Raw genomic sequence first — 23,849 nt, 5'->3', positions numbered from 1 at the left:
CACACACACACACACACACACACACACACACACACACACACACACACACACACGATGCAGGGAGCAGCAGTATATTTTTTAATAGTGGCAGAATTAGAATCTAAATTTAGCCTAGCTTCTTTGATAGTACAATACTTAATTGATTACTACAGAAATAATGTTGATTACCCTTTAAAACATGTATTGTTACTTTGACTTACCTCCCTTTCCCATCCCCCATTATCTTGCAGAGTACTCAGCTTGAACAAGTGAATCATATGCTAAATCTCACCCAAGAAGAAAGTAAGTCAATAGAAAACATGTTAAGTCTTTGATATTTAGACCTGACAAAACACAATATTGCCCTTTTAGGACTCTCCAAAATAAGCTGGCAGAGGTTCTTGAACATAAAGATTTTATTGCCAATATACAGAAGGTTAAAAAAAGAAAACAACCCACAACACATATAATGATAATAATACAAGCATGGGGTATTTCCAGTGATTAGAGGAACATAATGAATTCCTTGAAGCGGTTGTGACTTATCTGCAGTCCTCTATTTCCTTTCCTTAGATGTAAGCATACTGAACTGCCTGGGTTTGAGTCCTACCTCTGTGCTTCCTAGTTGTGTAATCTAAGGCAAATCACTTATCCTCTCTGTGCCTCAGTCTCCTCATCTGTAATAACTGCACTCACCTCATGTAGTTGTAAAAATTTAAAAAGTTAATGCATAGAAAGGATTCACAATTGTGCCTGGCTTGTAGCAATATTATTATTACCTGTTATCTTTTAAGTATTCTTGTAATAAACTCACTCTGCTTCAGATTCATCGCTTATAAAATGGGGATACCTACTTTATAGAGTTGCTATAAAGATTACATGAGTTAATATAAGTGCCTGGCCTATAGTTAAGAGCTTAGTAAATGTATTAGTTGTTTTGATAATCTTATAATCTGCCATGTGTTATTCTCATGGCATGAATAGCTTGCAGGTTTTTAATCTATCACTAATTGATCGATTTTTAAGAAGCATACAAGTAAAAGTAAATAAATACATTAAAATGTTGTTTTAGTCCATTCAGGTTGGTGCAAAAGTAATTGTGTGTTTTTTTCTATTAAAAATAATGGCAAAACCTGACAGGGCATGATGGCTTACTCCTGTAATTCCAGCAATTTTGGAGGTCAAGGCAGACAGGTCATTTGAGGTGAGGAGTTCAAGCCCATCCTGGCCAACATGGTGAAGCCCCGTCTCTACTTAAAAAAAAAAAAAAATTAGCTGGGCATGGTGATGTGCCCTTGTAATCCCACTTACTCAGGAGGCTGAGGTAGAATTGTTTGAACCCAGGAGGTGGAGGTTGCAGTGAGCCAAGATCACACCACTGCACTCCAGCTTGGGTGACAGAGCAAGACTTGGCCTCAAAAGTAATGGGAAAAATCGCAATTACTTTTGCTCCAACCTAACATAACAAGATACCATAGACTGGGTAGCTTATAGACCACAGAAATTTACTTCTCATAGTTCTGGAGGCTGGGAAGTCCAAGATCAAGTTGCCAGCAGATTTAGTTTCTGATGAGGGCCTGATTTCTCATAAAGGGCCTTCTCACTCTGAGCTCATATAGTGGAAGAAGTGAAGGTGTCCCTGGGGTCTCTTTGATAACAGCACTAATCCTGCTCATGGGGGTTCTTATCTCATGACTTAATCACCTCCTAAAGTTCCCATCTCCTAATACCATCACCTTTGGGATTGGGATTTCAATATAAACATTTTAGAGAGACATAAACGTTCCAATTATAAGACATATGTTTATAAAATTCCAACATCTTCCCTATGACAATTACTAAAGTAGGTCATCTTTGTTACAAAGTATATACTTTTGATTTTGAAGGTTTTACCTCTTCATATAAGTCCTCTGAGCTGTAAAATATAAGGAATCACAGAGAGCAGGCTTCAGATCCTTGCTTAGGCTTTTGCTTGGCCGACTTACTTATCTAAGCCTTAATTTTATAATCTGTAAAATGGAGTAATAACACCATTATTATTATTATTAATTATACATAGGATTGTTTTAAGAATTGAAAGAGGTTAAATATGTAAAATATTTTTTAGAGTACTTGTCATATAATAAGTCTTAAGAGAGTGGTAGTTATATGGGTAGTTATTACATGCAAAGAAGCATTTTCTAATTTCATGAATCTTTTTATTTTATGTTATTTTAATTTTAGTGACAGCAACAGTGAAAGTAAATTTGCCATTTGGGAGGCCTAGGGTACTGCAGAAGAACACAGACCACTGTCTCCTTTACCACAGGGAATATGTCAGTGGATTTGGAAAAGCTATGAGGATGCCCATGTGGAGTTCATACACAGTCCCCCAGTTGGTAAGTCCCTGAGTCCATTGATCCATGGAGGCAAGAAATGTTTATAATCCTTTAATATTCTAAGAGTTGAATCTTGTTTTGTAGTAGAGATCCAAGGGAGAGAACTCACCGGCCTATACCTTGTAAGACAATGTGCAAGTATTATAAAAGGTTTTTATAGGAGCTACGTGGGTGCAAAAGAGGAACACATTATGTTTTGCCTGGCGAAAATGGAAAATGTTTACAGGTCAATAGGTAAGGCAGGTAGAAAAGAACATTTTAAACAGAAGCAATGGGCAGTACAGAGGTGTACTCTTCATTTAACATTCCCCAAGTATATTGTGGTTGCACATAGAAGGTGATGATAACTAGATTATAAAGGGCTTTGTATTTGCTTCATTGTTTAATAAGCACTTTACTATTTGTTGTGTGTTATAGTAGGCACTAGATATACAAGGTGAATAAGGTATAGTCCTTCTCTGAAGGATGTAGCACTCTAGTAAGTCAGGCTAGATTTACATGGACAAATGTATTATGTCACAGATCTCCAGGCTGAGGTTGAGGTCCACTTGTTTAAAGCCCCTTCCCTCTTCACTGTCTGGCAAACTCTCTTGCCCTAAGTAGTGCAAGAACAGTTGACCACCCTTCAGGAAGAAAATAGTAGATCCCTACCTCACATCACACACAAAATTAATACGTTGGTAGATTTGTAGACGTAAATAGAACAGCAAGTCCGTATTCCCTTTGTGCATTTCTTTATGATCTTGAGATAGAGAAGGCTTTCTTGGGACACAGGAAGAACAACATTAAAAATGCAGAGGAAATTGATTAATTTAACTACATTAACATTAATGTGTGACAAAATAACAACATTGTAGATGGAACAATACATTTGCATTGCACATAAGAAACAAGTTATGAGTATCCAGAATTGTAATTAGATTCAGAATAGCTAATAAATTTTCACCAATCAACAATAGAATGACAAGCATTTTAGTTACTACATGAACAAAGGATAGAAGCCAAGCAATTGAATCTCATTCTCAATAAGAAAAATGTAAATTAAAACAAAACTTAGGGCCAGGCACAGTGGCTCACGCCTGTAATCCCAGCTCTTTGGGAGGCTGAGGTGGGCAGGTTGCCTGAGGTCAGGAGTTTGAGACCAACCTGGCCAACATAGTGAAACCCCATCTCTATTAAAAATACAAAATTAGCCTGGCAGGGTGGCACGTGCCTGTAATTCCAGCTGCTTAGGAGGCTGAGGCAGGAGAATCGCTTGAACCTGGGAGGAGGAGGTTGCAGTGAGCCAAGATTGTGCCATTGCACTCCAGCCTGGGCAACAAGAGTGAAACTCTGTCTCAAAACAAAACAAAAAATAGCAACAAAACTTAAAGTATGCCAAAAGTCAGTCCAAACACTCCTATGGGGCAGCGATGATTTTATTTAATGCATCCTCAGTACAATAGAATTGCCCAGTAAATGCTTATTGAATGAAATGCATTGAATGAATTAACCACAACCATTATTTTTAGACTTTTAAAGACAAAGTTATACCACCCACCAAAAGAGAAAATAATCAGGGAGCTGTTTTTATAGAGAAAATCTTAGTGTTTTAGATCCAGAGACTGATGACAAACTTATAGCTGTCACTGTTTTTGCTAAAAGTACCACCTCTTTTTTGGAAAGGAAATAATTGGTTGCCTCGGTTTATCTACTCTTCCTGTTCCCATTCAAGGTTTTTGGAGAAAAATAAGCATATTTTCCTATTACTAATTAAAACTTTGTATATTCTGAAAGCCAGCTCTGTTGCTGTCAATGGTTCAATTGGGGTCACTAGTAACAGTACTAATGTTTGTTTCCCAATGTGGGCAAATATTTTACCAACAGTTACCTCAGTTCATATGTCCAGTTGGTGGCAACATTACTTTCTTAATATGCACAATGTTCAGTTCGTGATTTTCTTCAACATAAAACATTCCTTAAAATAACTTCTATTTTGTTACTGTTTTCGAGAAGAGTGGCATACTCAGGGTCAGTCCTATTACTTAATTCTCTGTTTTGAAAATTCCAGGTATGAGGGATTGTGTGGCATTAAAGGGAATGTTTATGTTTTTAATACTTTTCCCCTGCTGTCTTGCATTCCTGAATTTTTATGAGCTTCAGCGGAAACCAAAGGCAGAGAGATTCTAAGTGGACTCAGACTAGGATTTTAGTACAATTCTTCTTTGTTGTTGTTTTAAAACTAGCTTCTTTGTTACCAAATTTCCTGTCCTTTCACTGATCCCACAGAAGTACTTGTGTATTTCTCCATCCATGTGACAGGATGGAATTCTAGCAATTTTCTGCTTTCTAATTCAGAAATTACTCTGTTAGTGTGTTGTGGTTCAAGAAAATTACATATAAGGTTGTTTTGGGATTCACATAAAAATGTTGTAAATCAGCTCTGTGTTTCAAAAAAATCAGGCTTTAAATAAGCACTTTTTGGAACATGAACCCAATTGGCCTGAGCCTTTAAGTTTTATGGAGCTTTTGTTTTTCTGTGGTTTTGGTGGGTTTTCTAATTTTTATTGTTATCTCAGAAGAGTTGTGGGGAAGTAGTTGTGATTTGAAATCTTGGTCCTAGAACAGCTGTTTCAAAAACGTTAAGGTTGTTCAGGCTGTACATAGATTTTGCTTCTGGGCCTGTTCAGAAGGAAGATATAAACTAGTGTTTCTGGTGCTAGGTGAAAAATTGAAAATAAGAGCAAGAATTGTGATTATTGTTTAAAATAGATGTTGCAGAATTTAATATGAAATCAAATAACTTTTCACACTGTACTTTGAAAAATGCCCCTCTCTCTCCCTATGTATTTATGTATCTATCTGTCTATCTCTATCTTTCTATTTATCTATCTATAGTTACATGTCTATCTATTTGTCAATCTCCTATATCATTCCATGTTAAAAAGCCTTTATTCTTGTTTCTAAAGATTATTTTGTGAGTCTTTAAAACAAGGGCATTATTGTGTTGTGCAAACATTTTTGAACTATGAAAAATTATTTTTCCCTATAAAAAAATTATTCAACCAGACAAATAATTAAAAACATACATAGTTATTATCCTTACCGTAAGGCAAAATCGTAACTATCTCATCTTCAAATAAGTAGGTTTTAGCTTGTACATTCAGCCTACAGGTTAAGAAGCATCTGTAACTTCAACAGAAATAATTTTATCCTCTGTTCAAGTTCTGTTTTGTTTCAATGCCAGACTAAAAGTACAAGCAGCTCACATTCCTGTCTGTGCTCATTATTTACTTCTCCAGAAAGATTTTGAGAGCTAAGAAGTTCATATTTCATCTCAGTGTTTGAATTCTATTTATTGCTTTTCTGACTTTCTATCGCCTGGCTTCAAAAAGTCCAGGGAACTCTGACAGGATGGCAGGATTGAAGCTGTTTATGTGTGGGGTGGGGGTGGGGGTGGTTCACTAAAGTCTTCTTTATTATAGAAAGGACCTGCCCATACTTCCCTCCATCCTTCTAGAGGGCTGCCTATTGCGTAATCTTGCCTGGATAAAGAAGGCCACATTCTTATTCCTAGTATTGATACATTTTTATTTGAGGGTTGAAGTTTGGTATGTAAGAAATAAATTTCAAGATTTTCGTGTGGCAGAAAATGTGACTTTTTTTTTTTTTTAGTACTTTCTGGCTGAAGCTATCCCAGCTCATTTCCCTTAGCCCAAAGTCTAAGTTACTTTGAGAACACGGTAAACATTTCTTCAAGTAAAACTTACTAATGTGCAATGTTTGAGAACAACGATAAAAGTGTGTGTTAGGAAATATCAAACTCACAATACACCAGGGTTCTATGGGGCCAACTCAGTCAACAGTCACTATTCCTTATTCCCCCATTTTACGACATACTTATATGGACCTTATACCAAGTGGAGAAACCTGGTCACTCAGAACTGTATACTACGATATGTTTTTGAAAGAATATAAACAAATGCTTTTAGCTTTCCAGACTCAGGCACCTGAAGGAAAGCGAAATAAATGGTGAGAACTCATGCAACACATTTAGCGCAAATGTCTTTGTATTTCTTGGTTTATTTCTTGTTTTGGTGGACTGTATTACTCAGGAGCTTCCTGAGAAAGGAAAAAGGGAAGATATATTCTTGAGAGTTTGTGTGTCTCAGTATGTTTTTATTCTGTCTATACACTTAATTGATGTTTTGGCTGGCTTCAGAATGTTAGAAATAATTTTTCTTCAAAATTAATAAGGCAGGCTGAGCACAGTGGCTCATGCCTAAAATCCCAGCACTTTGGGAGGCTGAGGCAGACGGATCATCTGAGGTCAGGAGTTCGAGACCAGCCTGGCCAACATGGCAAAACCCTGTTTCTACTAAAATACAAAAATTAGCCGGGCATGGTGGTGCATGCCTATAATCCAGCTACTTGGGGAGCTGAGGCAGGAGAATCAGGTGAACCCAGGAGGTGGAGGTAGCAGTGAGCCAAGATGGCACCACTGCACTCCAGAGCCTGGGGGACAGAGTGAGATTCCGGTTCAAACAAAACGAAACAAAACAAAACAAAACAAACAAACAAGCAAAAAAAAACCAGACTTCCGAGGCCAGTTCTCTAATGAGTTTCGATTTTTCCGATTTTTCCATCTCTTTGTCTTTAATTCCACGTTTTGAGACATGTCTGCAACTTCATCCTCTGGATCTTATTGAGTGTCTTCTTTTTGCTGTCATATTTTGAAATCCTAAGAGCTCTTTCTGTTATCTTTTCCCTTTTTACAAATTGCCTTCTCTTTCTTCTTTATGGGTGCCGTACATACTCTCAGCTTTCTGAGAAAAGAGTTTTCTTCTGCCTTCTGCATTATCTTTTTCTTCTCCCTTATTCCCCAGTGTCTAGTGGTTCTTGGTTGTCAGCTTCTATTTTAAGGGTTAGGCACTAAACTACATGGCTGGGTCTCCAGTCTATAAGTTTCACTCAGGACTGTATACTGAACTCAGAACTGTGTCACTATAGGTTGTTCAGGAAGAGAACCAGTCCTTTGGTTGAGGACTCCAAACTGACAGTTTCTAGTTTCCTTTCAGGCTGGTTTGTTTTCCAAAGAGAGGATATTTCTAATCTGACTCAACATATACAATTTTCAGGCTGTATGGGCAATGAGACTGGGGAGTCTTGTCATTCACTATGTAGAGTTTTATTTAATCTCATTGCTTTCAGTATGTTGCACCTGCTGTTGACTATGCCCTGTGTCTTTTAGTCTGATCATTCCTCTGGTTTAAACTCTCCAGAGAATAAACATGCTGTCTAGCCCTTTCTGCAGACTTTCACTCTATCCACTATTTCCAGCCTTATGCAAACTCCTGTCTTTAGGACGCCAAGTTCTACCCTTCTGGGGGTCTACAGTCAGACTTTCTAGGTGCTTTCCACAAACCTAAGCTCTTGGTAGTCAGTGTTTACTTGTGTACTAAATCAGTTTATTATTTATCTAATTTCCATGTCTGAACGTTCCCTGTCCTCTCTTATGTGTCTTTATTATTACTGTCCTCTTAATGGAATTTTAGAAGGGAGCAACATAAATGTATGTGTTCAATCAAGTTGGGAAGTTTACTCATCTTCTGTATCTTTTCCAGCTGGAGCTTTGTATAATGTTAGAGGGGAGAGTCTCTTCTTTGCTTTCTCTGGACTTTTCTCATTTTCAGCTCCCACCTGTTGTATACCTCAGCATGGTGCTCTCCTGGCTACAAAGACAGCACACCGTGTATGTTGCCTCCCCCTTTGTGAATTGAACTAAAAGGTTTTAGACAACATAGCTAATTTTGCTTTCAGCACAATGCAGTGAATAAAGGAAGGTCATCCTAATTTAACTTAACCTTCATTTTTTGTAAATTATTTCAAGTTTTGTTAAGAAAGATAGCCATTGTGGGCAGTAGAGAGCATACAAATCAACATGTCTGAGAAAAATAAATAAATATCTAAATGTTCACACTTACCCATGATTATATGCTAATCAAAATACAATGACCACGTAATATGGTATTGCCTTAAATACTTGAGTCAGAGATCACATTTATAGGATGTCCTCTTGGTGAATAAATTATTGTACTAGTCTTTAAATAGGGTTGGAAATAAATTGTTATTATTATTTTTTAAGACAGAGTCTTGTTCTGTTGCCCAGGCTGGAGTGCAGTAGCATGATCTGAGCTGACTGCAACCTCTGCCTCCCAGATTCAAGTAATTCTCCTGCCTCAGCCTCCTGGGTAGCTGGGATTACAGATCCCCACCACCATGCCCAGCTAATTTTTGTATTTTTAGTAGAGATGGGGTTTCACCATGTTGGACCAGGCTGGTCTCGAACTCTTGACCTCAAGTGATCTGCTCACCTCTGCCTCCCAAAGTGTTGGGATTACAGGCATGAGCCACCATACCTGGCCTAAGAAATTATTTTTAAAATTCTTATATTTCATGATGAATGAAGCATGACTATAAATTTATTTAAATTCAGAACGATGATTAGACAACTATACCCTCTTTGAATTAATCTTAGGTTGATAAGTTCTTAAACAGCTGAAGAATTATATATTAATACTTAGTTTATATGTGTATTTTAAAAGTAAATTACATTTTACTTTCAATTTTTATTTACAAATACAATATATATCGCCACATAAAAGTTAGATCGTGAGCCAGGTGCAGTGGCTCACGCTTGTAATCCCAGCGCTTTGGGAGGCCGAAATGGGTGGATCACCTGAGGTCTGGAGTTCGAGACTAGCCTGACCAACATGGAGAAACCCCAACTCTATGAAAAAAATAAAAATTAAAAAAAAAAAGTTAGATCTTGAAAAGGATTTTAGTTTTTAGGAATAGTTCCCATTAGTCCTCTGCTCTCAATTCAAGTTTCACTGTGCAAATATTTTTTTCCAAGGTGTATTTGATTTGCCCTCCCGATGTCCTTAACCAGAAGGAAACCACAGAAGAAAACACTGCTCAAGACACCCATTCCCACTGCTTGCGTAGACCTGATTCACTAGGAAAATAGGAAAAGCTTAAATGAAAAACATTCTAGGGAAGTGACAAACCATATAAGGCAATGGGTGAGCCACAATTGTGGGCATAATATTTTTTCTCTCTCTCTTTCAACAGGGAGACACATCGCCTCTTCCTCCCACTGTCCCAGACTGTCTGCGGGCTGATGTCAGGGTTCCTCCTTCTGAGAGCCAAAAATGTTCCTTCTATTTAGCAGACGAGAATATCACCCACGGCTTCCTCTACCCTCCTGGTTAGTAGAACTCTTTTTTAGAGGAGCAGCTTAGAAAGCTCTCATCAGCTGGATGTGGGCATGTGCCTTAAACATATACTCGCCACCAAAACTACCTGCTTGGGCTAAGCTAGCTGCCTGAGAGGCTTCCAGTGGTTGTGGCTGGCCAGAGCAGCACAGCAGCTGTAATAAAGACTAAGACATTTTGCAGTGGGATCCGCACAGCAGCTCTCATCTGGCCCAGACGTTTAGAGAGTTCGGCAGGTTTAAGTTTAATTTTAAAACTGAAGATTCTTTGCAGAAGAACACAAGGCATCTAAAAACCCATTTCTCCTAGCTCCTGCCCAAGCTAAGGTCTGCCTGGAGAATGGAGCTGTGCCTATGAAAAGAAATCAGGCTGGGTGCTCGCTTCAGCAGAACATATACTAAAACTGGAACAATACAGAGAGGATTACCTAATATAATAAAGTAATAATTTCAAAAAAAGAAATCAGGCTGGAATTTTGGCCTGTCGCTCATGCTGTATGGCTAGCAATTTTAAACTGCAGATGAAGCAGCCAAATGAACTTTACGTTTTTGTTGTTGTTGTTTTCAGAAAGGATCTCTCTTGGGAACCTGCAAAAGCTAGTGTGATTTTCCTAAAACTCAAGCCACTTCCCTGTGCAACAGGAAATGTCATTTTTTATTAACTTGCCTATGAGATTTTCAGCCAGTTTCACCTTCATAGAGATTTGTAATTTAAAGATTCTGAAATTTATAATTGGAAAAAATGCTTAATGAAAGCAAGTAGCAAATCGATTTAAAACTCCTAACAGACTTAGGATAAATAAACTGATATGTTTTATGTATCTAGATATAATCAGGCATACCAAATTTATGTAAGCCCTATAATAAACATTAAAAATTTGCAACAGGCCAGGCGCGGTGGCTCACGCCCGTTATCTCAGCACTTTGGGAGGCCAAAGTGGGTGGATTACCTGAGATCAGGAGTTTGAGACCAACTTGGCCAGCGTGATGAAACCCTGTCCTATCTCTACTAAAAATAGAAAAATTATCCAGGTTTGGTGGCGTGCACCTGTAATCCCAGTAATTCAGGAGGCTGAGGCATGAGAATGGTAGGTAGAGGCTGCAGTGAGCTAAGATCGAGCCACTGACATCAGCCTGGGTAACAGAGTGAGACTGTGTCTCAAAAAAAAAAAAGTTGCAATATTTTATTAATAAAATATTTGAAATTGCTATATAAAATTGTATCTGTTAGGCCATAAGATATTAGTTGATGTATACATGTTTGCCTGACAAGGAAATAAAATTAATAACTAAACACCTTGTCTCAAAAAATTAAGGATACAGCCGGACATGGTGGCTCATGTCTATAATCCCAGCACTTTGAAAGGCCGAGGCAGGTGGATCACTTGGGCTCAGGAGTTTGAGACCAGCCTAGGCAGCATAGTGAGACCTTTTCAGTTTAAAAGAAAAAAAAAAAAATTAAGGACAAAATGAAGCTCTCTTCTGACTCTCCAGTATAAATTCCAATTATTTGTTAAAAATAGAATTTAAAAGAACTGTTAAAAGTTAAAAGAAAAAAATTGAAGTTAAAAGAAATAAGCAAATTCTTATTTTCCTCTAAGACAGAGGTAATGTTATGTTGATTGCCTTTCCAACTTTCAGGGCTTAGTTAAAAAGGTAGAGGAGGCTTTTTGTGGGGTCTGAGGACTATAAACACCATGTAAAAGTGCCTGCTTATTGGCCTCTCATTGAAGAATTAGTTACCCAGGCAGGTTGGTGCATGTCTGTAATCCCACCTACTTGGGAGGCTGAGGCAGGAGGATATTTTGAGTCCAGGAGTTTGAGATCAGCCTGGGCACAATAACGAGACTCTGTCTCAATAGTAACTAAAAAAAAGAATTAGTTAAGATATCCAAGTATAGTTTAAGTATAAAAAGTATTATAATATAAACCTCACATCAGTGAAATTGTGCACTATTTGTGTTTCTGCAACTGCCTTATTTCTCTTAATGTCCTCAGGTTTCATTCATGTTCTTATATATTACAGAAACTAAAATAGTCAAATTCATAGAATCAGAGAGTGAAATGGTGGTTGCCAGGGGCTGAGGGAAGGAGAAATAGTGAGTGCCATTAATTAAATGGGCATAAATTTTCAGTTAAGCAAGATTAATAAGCTCTGGGGATCTCCTGTAAAGTATTGTACCTAGAATCAATAGTACTGTACTATATACTTTAAAAATTGTTACAGAGTAGATCTCATGTTAAGTGTTCTCACCAAAATGAAATCAAATGGAAAAGGAATCGAATAAACACTTCGAGCTTTGCAGCTTTTAATCATCACAATAATTCTATGAGATAGATGCCATGAGACAAAGGAAGCACAGAGGGAGGCAGCACTTTGCCTGAGGGGTGCAGCTGTGAGCAGCAGAGCTGGGGTTCCCACCTGGGCTGTCTGCTTCCAGAACACACTCGCTGAACACTCACTGTGCTCTCCTCAGAGCCCATGATTTGTGGTGTTGCCTTTAGCAATCTCTGTATTAGTCTGTTCTCATGCTGCTAATAAAGGCATACCTGAGACTTGATAATTTATAAAGGAAGGAAAAAAGGTTTAATGGACTCAGAGTTCCACATGGATGGCGAGACCTCACAATCATGACAGAAGATGAAGGAAGAGCAAAGGGACATCTTACATGACAGCAGGCAAGAGAGAGCGTGTGCAGGGGAACCTCTCTTTATAAAACCATCAGATCTCGTGAGATTTATTCACTATCACGAGAACGGCATGGCAACAGCATGGAAAAGACCCCCCCCATAAATCAATTACCTCCCACCAGGTCCCTCCCATGACACATGGAAATCATGGGAACTACAATTCAAGATGAGACTGGGGGGGGACACAGCCAAACGATATCAGTCTCTATCAAGTAAAAACTTGTTTTCTTCAGAAAATTTTATTTTGGAAGAGAGCTATCTATAATAGCACTGTTATTTTGTACACATCAAATAACTATGCATTTATATCTGACATTCTGTTTGTTTCCTAGGGCTGCTGGAACAAATTACCAAAAAAGGTTGACTTAAAACAAAAATATATTATCTCATAGTTCTGGAGGTCAGAAGGCTAAAGTCAAGTTGTTGACAGGCCATGCTCTTTTCAAAGTCTCTAGGGGAGAATCCTTTTTTGCCTCTCCCAGCTGCAGGTGGCTCCAGGCGTTGCTTGGCATGTACCTGTGTCACTCAAACCTCTGCCTCCACCTTCACAGGACCTTCTCCCCTGTGCTTCTCCTCTTCCTAAGTCTCCTTCCCCTTATTAAGACACCAGTCACTGGATTTACAGCCCACCCTAAATCCAGGATAATCTTGTCTAGAGACTCTTAGCTACATCTGCAAAGACCTGTTTCCAAATAAGTTTATATTCACAGGGATGAAAAGAATGGTTAGGACTTGGATATATCTTTTTTGGGATCACACTTCAACCCACTACAGGCATAAAGTTGCCTGTATTATTGATGACTTCTATTAGAAAGTACTATTTCTGTGCTTTGACTGTTAATAAATTCATATTAATATGTAATAGTAATAGGCCTATTGTGCAGTATGTCATATTTTCTCTTATAGCTGGATCTAACAAGGTCCATTTGTTTTGCAGCCATCAATAGAACTTCTGATAGCCAATATGATGCTTTAATTACCAGTAATTTGGTCCCTATGTATGAAGAATTCAAAAGTAAGTATGTATTTAAAGTATTAATTTAAAAATAGTTAAGCGATTCCCTGAGCTTCCAAACTAACACATTTTTTTAAATTGCAATTTGTTTCTGATATTAAGGGTCATTTTGTTCTAATGGTTTAAATATAGGTACAGGAAGGATCCCAAACAAAGTTTCTTTTCAACTTACTTTGACTGGTTGCTAGAATTCTGATAATTTGTTTTTACCTTTTAATTTAATTATAAAAAGCTATTCACAAAACTAAATTTCACTACCATTCACTAAAAGTTAATGAAAGGTAAAATGTTCATCCCCTTCTTAATAATTAATAAGGCAACATGTATGTTCTGATCATTTTAACACTCACTGTCCCATAAGCAACTCAGCCCGAGGGAGAAATTTGGAGACATATTTAACTATAATTTCAAGGCCATAGCTACAACAACAAAAAGCTATCATCAATGTGGCTGTTTATTTTTGCTTGTGAAGCCTATTTTGGAGAATTACCCAGTCACCACTAACAATTATTGAAGTAGAATTTCATGGTATTTAAATGTACTTGTCTATAATAGAAAATAGTGTGATGTTCGATTGAAGTAGATATTTTAAACACTTTATTATTTTATTTTTAGAAATGTGGGACTACTTCCACGGTGTTCTTCTTATAAAACATGCCACAGAAAGAAATGGAGTAAATGTGATTAGTGGACCAATATTTGATTATAATTATGATGGCCATTTTGATGCTCCAGATGAAATTACAGAGTAAGTGATTTGACTTTTTGATTTATCAATAGGGCCTCATGAGGGACAATTCCAATATTTTAAGTAGAATTCAGTATTTTAAATATTACATAATATATTCATAGACAAATGTTATTGTTCGCTATGTTCAATCTAATCTCTCTAAATATTTTGCAAAACAATTATATGGCAAAAATTTAAACCAATGGGCAAAGAAAACAGTTCCTGGAAAAGTTCAGCAAAAACTTTTTTTGGAAAATTCCTAAATTAATGGGCAAAGATAACATGAAATTTTGTAAAGGCAGAGGAGGTAGAGAAAAACTTGATGATTTTCATTGTAAAACTTGATTTTACAATGAATGTAAAACCAATCCAACAATAAATGAAAAAAAAGTCAAGTAAAGACTAAGGTAAATTTTACAAGAATAATGAACAATTCATAAAAGCATTTCCCAGGAGATAATGTAGGTAAATTTCATGCAGAAAACTAATCCTTACTAAACTGTACATCTTAGTACTAAGCCTGGTCATAACAGGTTGCTAAGAATTAGTTTTGAATGCAGAGCACAGTAAGAGAGTTTTAAGGAAGTTTCATCCATCGTTTCTCTTTATTATCAAAACATGTGAAGGACCAAACTAAACAATTGTGATGTCTAAGCCTAGATTATGTAAAGCAATAATTTCTACCTATACCTTCTGATAAAGTAACATTTATGACTATTAAGTGTGTGGCCTTTTTCTGTTTTGTTCACCATGTCCTTCTTTCAGTGTTGATTGAATACTGTATCAATATTTCAGTATTGATTCTACCTTTCACAATTTAACAGTTCTAATAATTATAATTTTGACAGCATTTTACTATATCCTAGGTACTTTTCAAAGAACTTATATATACATCAGATAATCTGCAAAGATACCCTAGTTAGGTTCCATTAGCCCCCAGTTAGAGATAAGAAAACTGAGGTTAAATAACTTATCTAAATTCTGCAACTAATAAATGGTAAAGCTAGATAGAATATGAACCCAGACAGCCTGGCTCTGAGTCCATGTTCTGAATCACAGGAATACATTTCTGTTTATACCAGCTTGTATTCCTTTGATGGAGTCAGATTTTGCACTTAGAATGTTCATTATCTGAAACCAAAGTACTGTCACATCAGGTGCATGGGCTTATCCCCATGTCTGCACTGTGAAGTTCATAGCACAGAATCACTTCCTTGGAAAGGTGAAAAGAAACTGAGTAGATGATAGAATGTTAGAGGATGAGTGAAACACATTTTGTGGAAGTGCACGGCTGGAGGTGGAATCATTCTTAGCGTCTGCTCTATTGGAAAACACGACTGTGAAGTATAAAGTCAACAAAACAAGGAAATGCAGGAAGCAGAATACCATGCTCTATTTTTTTTTTTTTTTTTTGTATTCTAACATTCTTTCATAATGTTAGAATGACCAAGTTTGGACGTCTGCTGTAAATCTCTATACAAGCTGATGGGGGTAAAAAATATGTATGACTTTCTGCTTTTTATTTATTAATTTCTTTTACTATATTTTTACTTTGGCATTTCTTTAAAACTATATAAAGACATTTGTTGTCCTGGTGCAATGTCTCACACCTGTCATGCCAGCACTTTGGGAGGCCGAGGTGGGAAGATCATTTGAGTCCAGGAGTTCAAGACCAGGTTGGGCAACAAAGTGATAACCCATCTCTATTGAAAAAAAATTCCAAAGTATATATATATGTATGTTTTTACATAGTTTTTCTATATATGCATATTTACATATATATATTTATATTTACATATATATGAAAAAACTTTGTAAAGACATTTATTATCTTTAGAAGCAAAAGTATACTAACATCAAAACATGTTTTCAATTATGTTTGTAAGACATGTAGCCAACACTGATGTTCCCATCCCAACGCACTACTTTGTGGTGCTGACCAGTTGTAAAAACAAGAGCCACACACCGGAAAACTGCCCTGGGTGGCTGGACGTCCTTCCCTTTATCATCCCTCACCGACCTACCAACGTGGAGAGCTGTCCTGTGAGTATGCTTTGGGAGGGTCCAGGACCTGAGAAAATGAGTCAGAGCTCATTTGGGCTCTCATAAAAGTAGCTCTAACTAAAACATTTTTTTTTAGGTTTTTCATGGAAAAAGTTATAATACAGGTTCCTTGATTTTTAGGCTTTTTCTTAGACTATTGATCTCTATGTAATTAATATCAATTTAAACATATATCTGCATAGATGAACATATGTTTATCTATGCATACCTTATATATTTTATTTATATACATTTCATTTAAATTCACTAATAATGAAATAGGTGAAATCTTGTTAATCTTTTTTCTTTTTTTATTTATAACTGACATATGATAATTGTATATATTTATGGGATATAGTATGATGTTCAAATGCATGCACATTTTGTATAATGATCAAATCAGGATAATTACCAAATCTACCACTTTAAACATTGATCATTTCTTTGTGGTAATAACACTCAGAGTCCTCTCTTTTAGCTATCTTGAAATATACAATACATTGCTACTAACAACAGCCACTCTACTGTGTAATAGAACGCCAGAACTTATTTTTATTCTGGCCACAAATCTTAAAGTTCTTGCAATGTTAGCACTAAATTAATGCTTCTGAATGAGTATGTAAATATAAAAATTCCATCAACCTGAGCCATGAGGTGTGAAATTGATTATAGACACACACATACACACACACACACTTACACAGACACACAAGTTCAAGTAACATTCTATTTTTAAACATCATTTATTAGGCTACCTCAAAATCTTTTTTAGATCAAGGCAGAGTATACGTATATAGTTAATTGGACTTGTATATAAATTCCTTAGAGAAAATATATGTATCCTGGAACTTAAGTTTTACTGAAGTCATTCTCAACAAATATATCGAGTGCCTATTAAGTGCACAGTATCATGATAGAAATTCTTTAGAATGCATAAAGGAGGAATACATTGTCCCTGCCTTTGAAGAGTTCATATACAACTTCAATTTACATATGAGATATAGGCACACAAATTAGTCAATAATACAAGAATTATTCTAAAAACTAACAAGTAAAAGAGGTTGCAAACTTGGGATCAATTGACAATTAATGTTAAAAGGACTTAGTATTTGAAGTTAAAATCACATTTGGCTGGAATGATCAATAAAGATTTCATAAAATAAGGTGCAAGTAGGGCTGTGCCCCAAAGGATGGATAGAATTTGAGTATATTGAGAAGACTATGAAGAGTCTTTCATGGAGGATGGTTATGAAGAATGAAGAGGATTTAGTAACTGATTGGATGCAAGAGCCCCCACCCCAAAAGGAAACTCAAAGATGAATCAGATTTGAATGTTGGTAATTAGGAAAAAGAGAGAGAGAGGAAAGTTAAGAATGAGAAATTTTTGGCAGGTAGATAGGATAGGTTAAGGCTAGGCGTTTTAAGTTTGTAGAAATGGGCATTGATATGGAAAGTCCCATAGGCAATTAGAGCCTGGGACTTAAAGCTTGGGATTGAGGCCAGATTCGATTAATCTATATTCTCTCAGGTATTCAACACATGACTGCTTTCACCATGCTGTGCACTACAGGAGGTACTTACAAGTAGAAATCCAGTAAAATATTAGAAGAAAGAGATAAGTGATATAAGAGAGGAACAGATAAACTGTTGTAGTAGAATTGCAAAGGAGAATTACTTCCTGACAAGGGGAGTGATGTTTCAGTTGGGTCATGCAGATAGGATTTTAGTTGAGTGTTTACATTGTCTAAAGAAGATGGCCAAATTCAGAGGCTGAAGAGTGAGCCACTCATAGTCCTAAAATGAGGAAGAAGAGTTTCCAAACAGGAAACTATCATATGTTGTTGAGTTGAAACCCTTCCTGCTTTTCCTGCCAGCATTTTATTTGGCTGAGACAGGAGCAAAAGCCATTATTCTTTACTTCCTCTTCCAATGACAGACATCAATGACTGACACAGTGTGGTACTCTTTACCATCAAATCTAGATTAAACAGTTCATTATTACAGAGGCTCTAGGTAGTCATGATGGAGTGATTACAGTGGGTACACAAAGAAGACACACTATTTGCTATCCCTGGTCCAGGCCCTTTTGACCTTCTATTAGGACTCTTGAAAATGAATCTTAAGTATACTTGCAATCTCCTGTCCTCTTGTCATTTGTCAGTGTGCACTACTACCAACTTACTCATCTTAAAATTTAGTTTATGCTATGTCATACCCTCTTACCCCAAACCTTTTTATTATCCTGAACAAAAAAATAAATACAAAGAAACAAATGAAAACAACTTTGAGCCTGTACTTAAGTCTTCTCACAATTTACCCTCAGTTGACCTTACAGGCTTATGTTCCAGGCCAATTAGAGCCCTTGAAATTACTTGAACACATCTTAAGTTTGCTTACCGCATCCCTGTTGCCCATGTTCTTCTCTTCTCTAGAATTCCTCTCTTTTCTATCTGCTAAAAACTCCACCTGCACGTCAAGGTAAAGTGCAAATTATGTGAAACTTTCCTTGATTATCCAAAGTAGAAGTGATCTCTCCAAAATTAATAGAGCACTATCTCTATCGAATAGGACATCGTCAGTAATGAATTGGACACATCCAAGAGTTGGAGGAATTTGCAGTATAGTAATAAGAATGTGACATCTATATAGATAATTATGAGACAAAATACAATGAGCATAAAGCAAACTTAAGCCAAGCTATGATTATAAAAAAGATTGCAAAGTTAATAAGAGTAGCTGTCAATCAGATATGGGGAAGGGGAAGACAAGATGAGAGAGAGGCAAAGATCACTAAAAATCCAGGCATGACTGACCAAGAAACATATATGATAGATAATCTTTTGTTTTGAGAAGGATGGATTTGCTCTTGGTGGTCTTCAGTTTCACAGACTAGTTGAATATGTAGGAGGATATATGAGAAATAGTATAAAACAGATCTTAAATGCATGGATTTTGGAGTTGGACATCCTGGGCTCAGTGAATGACTTGGCCTCTTTGGGTAAATATGTTGTTTCCTCATCTGTTATATCTAATAAGTATAAAATATTCACCTCCTTTTATGAAGCTTGTAAAGATTAAACAAAATAATCTGTATAAAACCCTAAGGCTTCCCAATAAAAAAAATGATGGCTATTATAAAGGAGTTATATCTTACAATGAAGTTACATTCTGAAGTCAACAAAGGCCAGGGGCAGTGGTTCACGCCTGTAATCCCAGCATTTTGGGAAGCCAAGGCAGGTGGATCACCTGAGGCCAGGAAATTCAGACCAGCCTGGCCAACAAATGTAAGACCTTGTCTCTACCAAAAATACAAAAATTAGCCAGGTGTGGTGGTACCTGTCTGTAATCCTAGCTACTCGGGAGGCTAAGGCAGGAGAATTGCTTGAAACTGGAAAGGAGAGGTTGCAGTGAGTGGAGGTCATGCCACTGCACTCGAGCCTGGGCAACAGAGCAAGACTCTGTCTCAAAAAAAATAAAAATAAAAATAAAAGTCAACAGAGTGAAATTGAATCTACCATATGCAAATCATCCAGAAAGTATAGTACATTCACAGACTGTTTCTTAGTACATCTAAACCAGCCAATATTTCCAGTAGCATTTGGATAGGTAATTGCGCTTTGATGCACCTAATAAAATAGATGGCTTGCTTTAAGCATTGCATTGCATGAAAACTCTGTACTTTTAAATATTTGAATTACTCAATGTACAGATGTACTCTCACTGTTCAGAGGCTTGAGGGAACTGAGATAAAGCTATAGGAATGGTCGATTCACAATTCTATCCTACACTTGGTGTAATGAAATACGTCATATTTCCTCATTTATTTTGTCCTTTCCTTGTTCCTTCCATCTTTTCTTCCCTCCCTTTTCCTTTTCTCTCTCCTGTCATCTTTGTACTGTTAAATTTCTGTCAGATAAATGAGACGTAGCCATGAGTCCAAGTGACTTTCATTATTGTAAGTTACTCAGCAGATATTGGAAAATATAGGTATGGGAATTGGAGGAGAAATCAGAACTGCAGCTCTCGATTTGGGATTAAATCATGGGTGTGAAATACAATTGCCAAAGGAGAGAAAATGGAAAGAAAATACCTCAAATCAAATTGAGGAAAAATATCTATACTTCCAGGAAGTATAGTCAGCTGAGGAAAGAGAAGATACCATCAAACAAATAAACAGTAGAGCTATGGATAACAAAGGAGGAACTTCAGAAGCTTAGGGTAGTTAACTAAGTGAAAAGTCTAAGGAAAACCCACTCAGCGATGTCATCCTTGACAAAGTGGTTCCATTAGCATGATAGCAGCAATCACCGGTCTGTAAGTGGCTAAGCAGAGAGAATAAGAACATGGATAGGGCAGAAGAATGCTGAAATCAGTATTGTCTCAACAAATGAGTTGTGTTTTGGGGATATACAATACTCCCAATTCTGTAACAGGTCATTTATACAAATACACACACATGTGCCCACACATGTGCACACACACATATGTATATATAAATCAAATGTAGCTCATAAAACTGTATAGTCTATTCTATTGGCATGGACTGGTGCAGGGAGGGTGGTTGTCTACAGCTGGCTTTTGTTTAGATTGGTTGGTGCCAGAGACTTACTCAGTGTTGAATAGCTGAAGTATCAGCTCTGCATAGGTATAGTTTTGTGTTATGCTTTGTGGTCATTTCACTGCAAATTTAAAAGAGGGAAGATGATCAGATGCCAAATAAATCACGAAAGAGTAGAGTCATATAAACCAAATGGGAGAAAATGTTATGGAAAAAAAGCGATCAAGGATATTAGATGCTACTGAAATGTGCAATAGTAAAGGCAGAATAGCAGGACTTTGAATTGGATTCCCATTGGAAGAATGAACTCAAACTAACATGCTGCATTAAAAAAAAATGTTAGCTCACATCGTGAATCTGACAGAGACAAGTGCTTTAGAGGTTAGGAACAAAAATTATTTCCTCTTACACTTCTGGCTCAGATAGTGACTGTCTGTATTAAGCCTGCATACTTAAACAAGTAAACTACTGCGTCGAAGTCAAATGAGAATCATGAAAACACATTAATCTAATTCAATAAACTTTGAAACTTTCTTATTATGTGAAAAGTTAACTGAACTTTCGCAATATCATACGAATATTATAAAGAAAATTTTCTTTATAATAAAGAATAAAGAATGTCATAGAAACCCATGTTTCTAAATGATTGAACTAACTTTTATATTGTAAAGAACATATCCAAAATCAAACGGTCAAGAAATATCTGAAGGGATGCACAACTATAATGATAGTCAGCATAATAAAATGTAAACAGGCATAAAACACTATTTTACACCCATGTTTTTGCAAAGATATGGGGAAATGGGAATTATCTTTCACTGCCTATGGAACTATAAATTGGTATGAAGACTCTGAGGAGTGCTAGGCTTAATATATGATAAAGTTAAAATTGAATGTACTCGGCCAGGTGCAGTGGCTCACGCCTGTAATCCCCCCAATTTGGGAGGCTGAGGCAGGTGGATCACCTGAGGTCAGGAGTTCAAGACCAGCCTGCCCAACATGGCGAAACCCCGTCTCTACTAAAAATACAAAAAAAATTAGCTGGGCATGGTGGCGGATGCCTGTAATCCCAGCTACTTGGGAGGCTGAGGCAGGAGAATTGCTTGAACCCGGGAGGCAGAAGTTAACAGTGAGTCAAGATGGAGCCATTGCACTCCAGCCTGAACAACAAAGTGAGACTGTCAAAAAAAAAAAAAAATTGAATGTACTCTATGGCCCAGCAATTTTATTAATATATCCTAGAAACTAATGCTCTTGAACACAGGAGGCATATGCCAAGTTATTTATTATAGTATTATTTATAATAATAAAAATTTTATCAATATGTAATGAAAAACTTGTTCTGATTTCAATGAGGAAATAACACAAACCACAGCTGAGGAAATATCACAAACAAGTGACTTAACAAGACTTAGAGATATCACTATAGATTACAAACGGTAATACCGAATGAAAAAAAATTGCAGAATACCACTTATAATATTAACATAAATTTGAAAACTCATCAATTTGTCATATTGTATCTTGACATACAGTAAAATTTGAAAAAACAGACTGGGTTCATCTTGATATAAAGATGTTTAGTTCTGAACAGAGGCACATTGGGGACTTAACTTCATCTGCAATATTTAATTTCATCAAAAAATTTATATCTGAAGTAAACATAAAAGTAGATAAATTTTGACTACGGCATTTTATGCTAGTTATAGTATGCTTTGTACTTTTGTTTCTTTTTATATTTAAAAACTAAATTTAGTTGCATCAAATTAAGATTTAAGGCAGTAAAAAATCATTGGCAAAAAGACAACTTTTAAGCAATAAAAACATTTCTGTTCATGAAAAATAATGTGAGAAAAAAAATACTGTGCTTTTCTTTTCCAGGAAGGTATACCAGAAGCTTTTTGGGTTGAAGAAAGATTTAAAACGCACATTGCCCGGGTCCGTGATGTAGAACTTCTCACTGGGCTTGATTTTTATCAGGAAAAAGTGCAGCCTGTTGCTGAAATTTTGCAACTAAAGACATATTTACCAACATTTGAAACCATTATTTAATTTAATGGTGTCTACTTAATGTATAACTTACTGTACAAGTAATTTTGGCAAAATGTAAATGATTTTCTCTGGAGAATTATAAAATAAAGTTTTCTATTTTTCCTTAAGTCCCTAAAAGCCGTAATTTTTATTATTCTCTTTTCTCTTTTTCATTTCTATGAATATGTATTATTTTAAAGTTATATTTTCACACTGAGATGATGCTATATTGTACCTTTTTTTGGTTGTGGTTTTTTTTTTTTTTTTTTTTAGAGACGGAATCTTACTCTGATGCCCAGGCTGGAGTGCAGTGATGTGATCGCAGGCCACTGCAACCTCTGTCGCCTGAGTTCAGGTGATTCTCCTGCCTCAGCCTCCCGAGTAGCCGGGATTACAGGCATGTGCCAAGCTACTTTTTGTATTTTTAGGAGAGACTGGGTTTCAGCATCTTGGCCAGGCTGGTCTTGAACTCCTGACCTTGTGATCTACCCGTCTTGGCCTCCCAAAGTGCTGGGATTACAGGCGTGAACCACCGAGCCTGGCCTTTCGTTGTTTTTTTAAACTCTAATCTCATGACAGATTATAACTTTCTTATTGTATTTATTATCTCACTCAGAATCTTTAATTTTTCTGACCAAATTATCTAAACAAAAAAGAGAACAAAAGAAGTATCTCTTACTTGGGAATTGAATCAACTCTAAATCAGTTTTGTCATAAAATTTTTTGTATTTGACAACTGGCAATACTGATTAAAAATGCACAGAACTTTTACACTGTAACTTCACCTGTAAAAACTGTCCCAACAGATGAGCTTTGCACAAGTGCATGAAAATGACACCTTTTATGATAGCAAAGACCAGAAAACAACCTAAATTAAACAAACTATGGAATTTCTTTAAACAAATGTTTTTCCATCTCAATAAAGACAGAAGTAGATCTATATATATCTTGAATGTATCACTATTGTTAAATGAGAAAGCAAGTGGTAGAACAATGTTTGTAGTATGTTGTCATTTTTCAGGGATTGGCAAACTTTTCTATGAGGGACTAGATGGTAATTTTGTTAGGCCATACAGTCTCTGTTACAACTATTCACTCTCCTGTGGCATCAAGAAAGCAATCATAGATAATACAAAAAAAGGTGTAAGAGTGGCTGTTCTATTAGTCTG

General features: G+C 36.5%; 1 protein-coding gene across 3 annotated transcripts in view; it reads left to right on the top strand.

The window, feature by feature from the left end:
• Positions 1-22,808, top strand: part of ENPP3 (ectonucleotide pyrophosphatase/phosphodiesterase 3) — a 96,869-nt gene extending 74,061 nt beyond the window's left edge. For 2 of the 3 annotated variants that reach the window (XM_032274762.1, XM_032274763.1), the window contains 7 exons: positions 231-282; positions 2,203-2,357; positions 9,471-9,606; positions 13,241-13,318; positions 13,934-14,066; positions 15,935-16,091; positions 22,531-22,808. In XM_032274762.1, the coding sequence (XP_032130653.1) occupies positions 231-282; positions 2,203-2,357; positions 9,471-9,606; positions 13,241-13,318; positions 13,934-14,066; positions 15,935-16,091; positions 22,531-22,701 (882 nt within the window). In that variant the 3' untranslated portion in view covers positions 22,702-22,808. The remainder of the gene's footprint in view (positions 1-230; positions 283-2,202; positions 2,358-9,470; positions 9,607-13,240; positions 13,319-13,933; positions 14,067-15,934; positions 16,092-22,530) is intronic. The other variant, XM_032274764.1, reaches the window with a different exon arrangement.
• Positions 22,809-23,849: the final 1,041 nt, after the last annotated feature.

The sequence above is a fragment of the Sapajus apella genome, unplaced genomic scaffold, assembly GCF_009761245.1.
Source record: "Sapajus apella isolate SASKATOON/1434 unplaced genomic scaffold, GSC_monkey_1.0 scaffold6, whole genome shotgun sequence".
Lineage (NCBI taxonomy): Eukaryota > Metazoa > Chordata > Mammalia > Primates > Cebidae > Sapajus > Sapajus apella.
The sequence above is the reverse complement of the archived record's forward strand: the minus strand, read 5'-3'. Positions and strand labels throughout refer to the sequence as shown.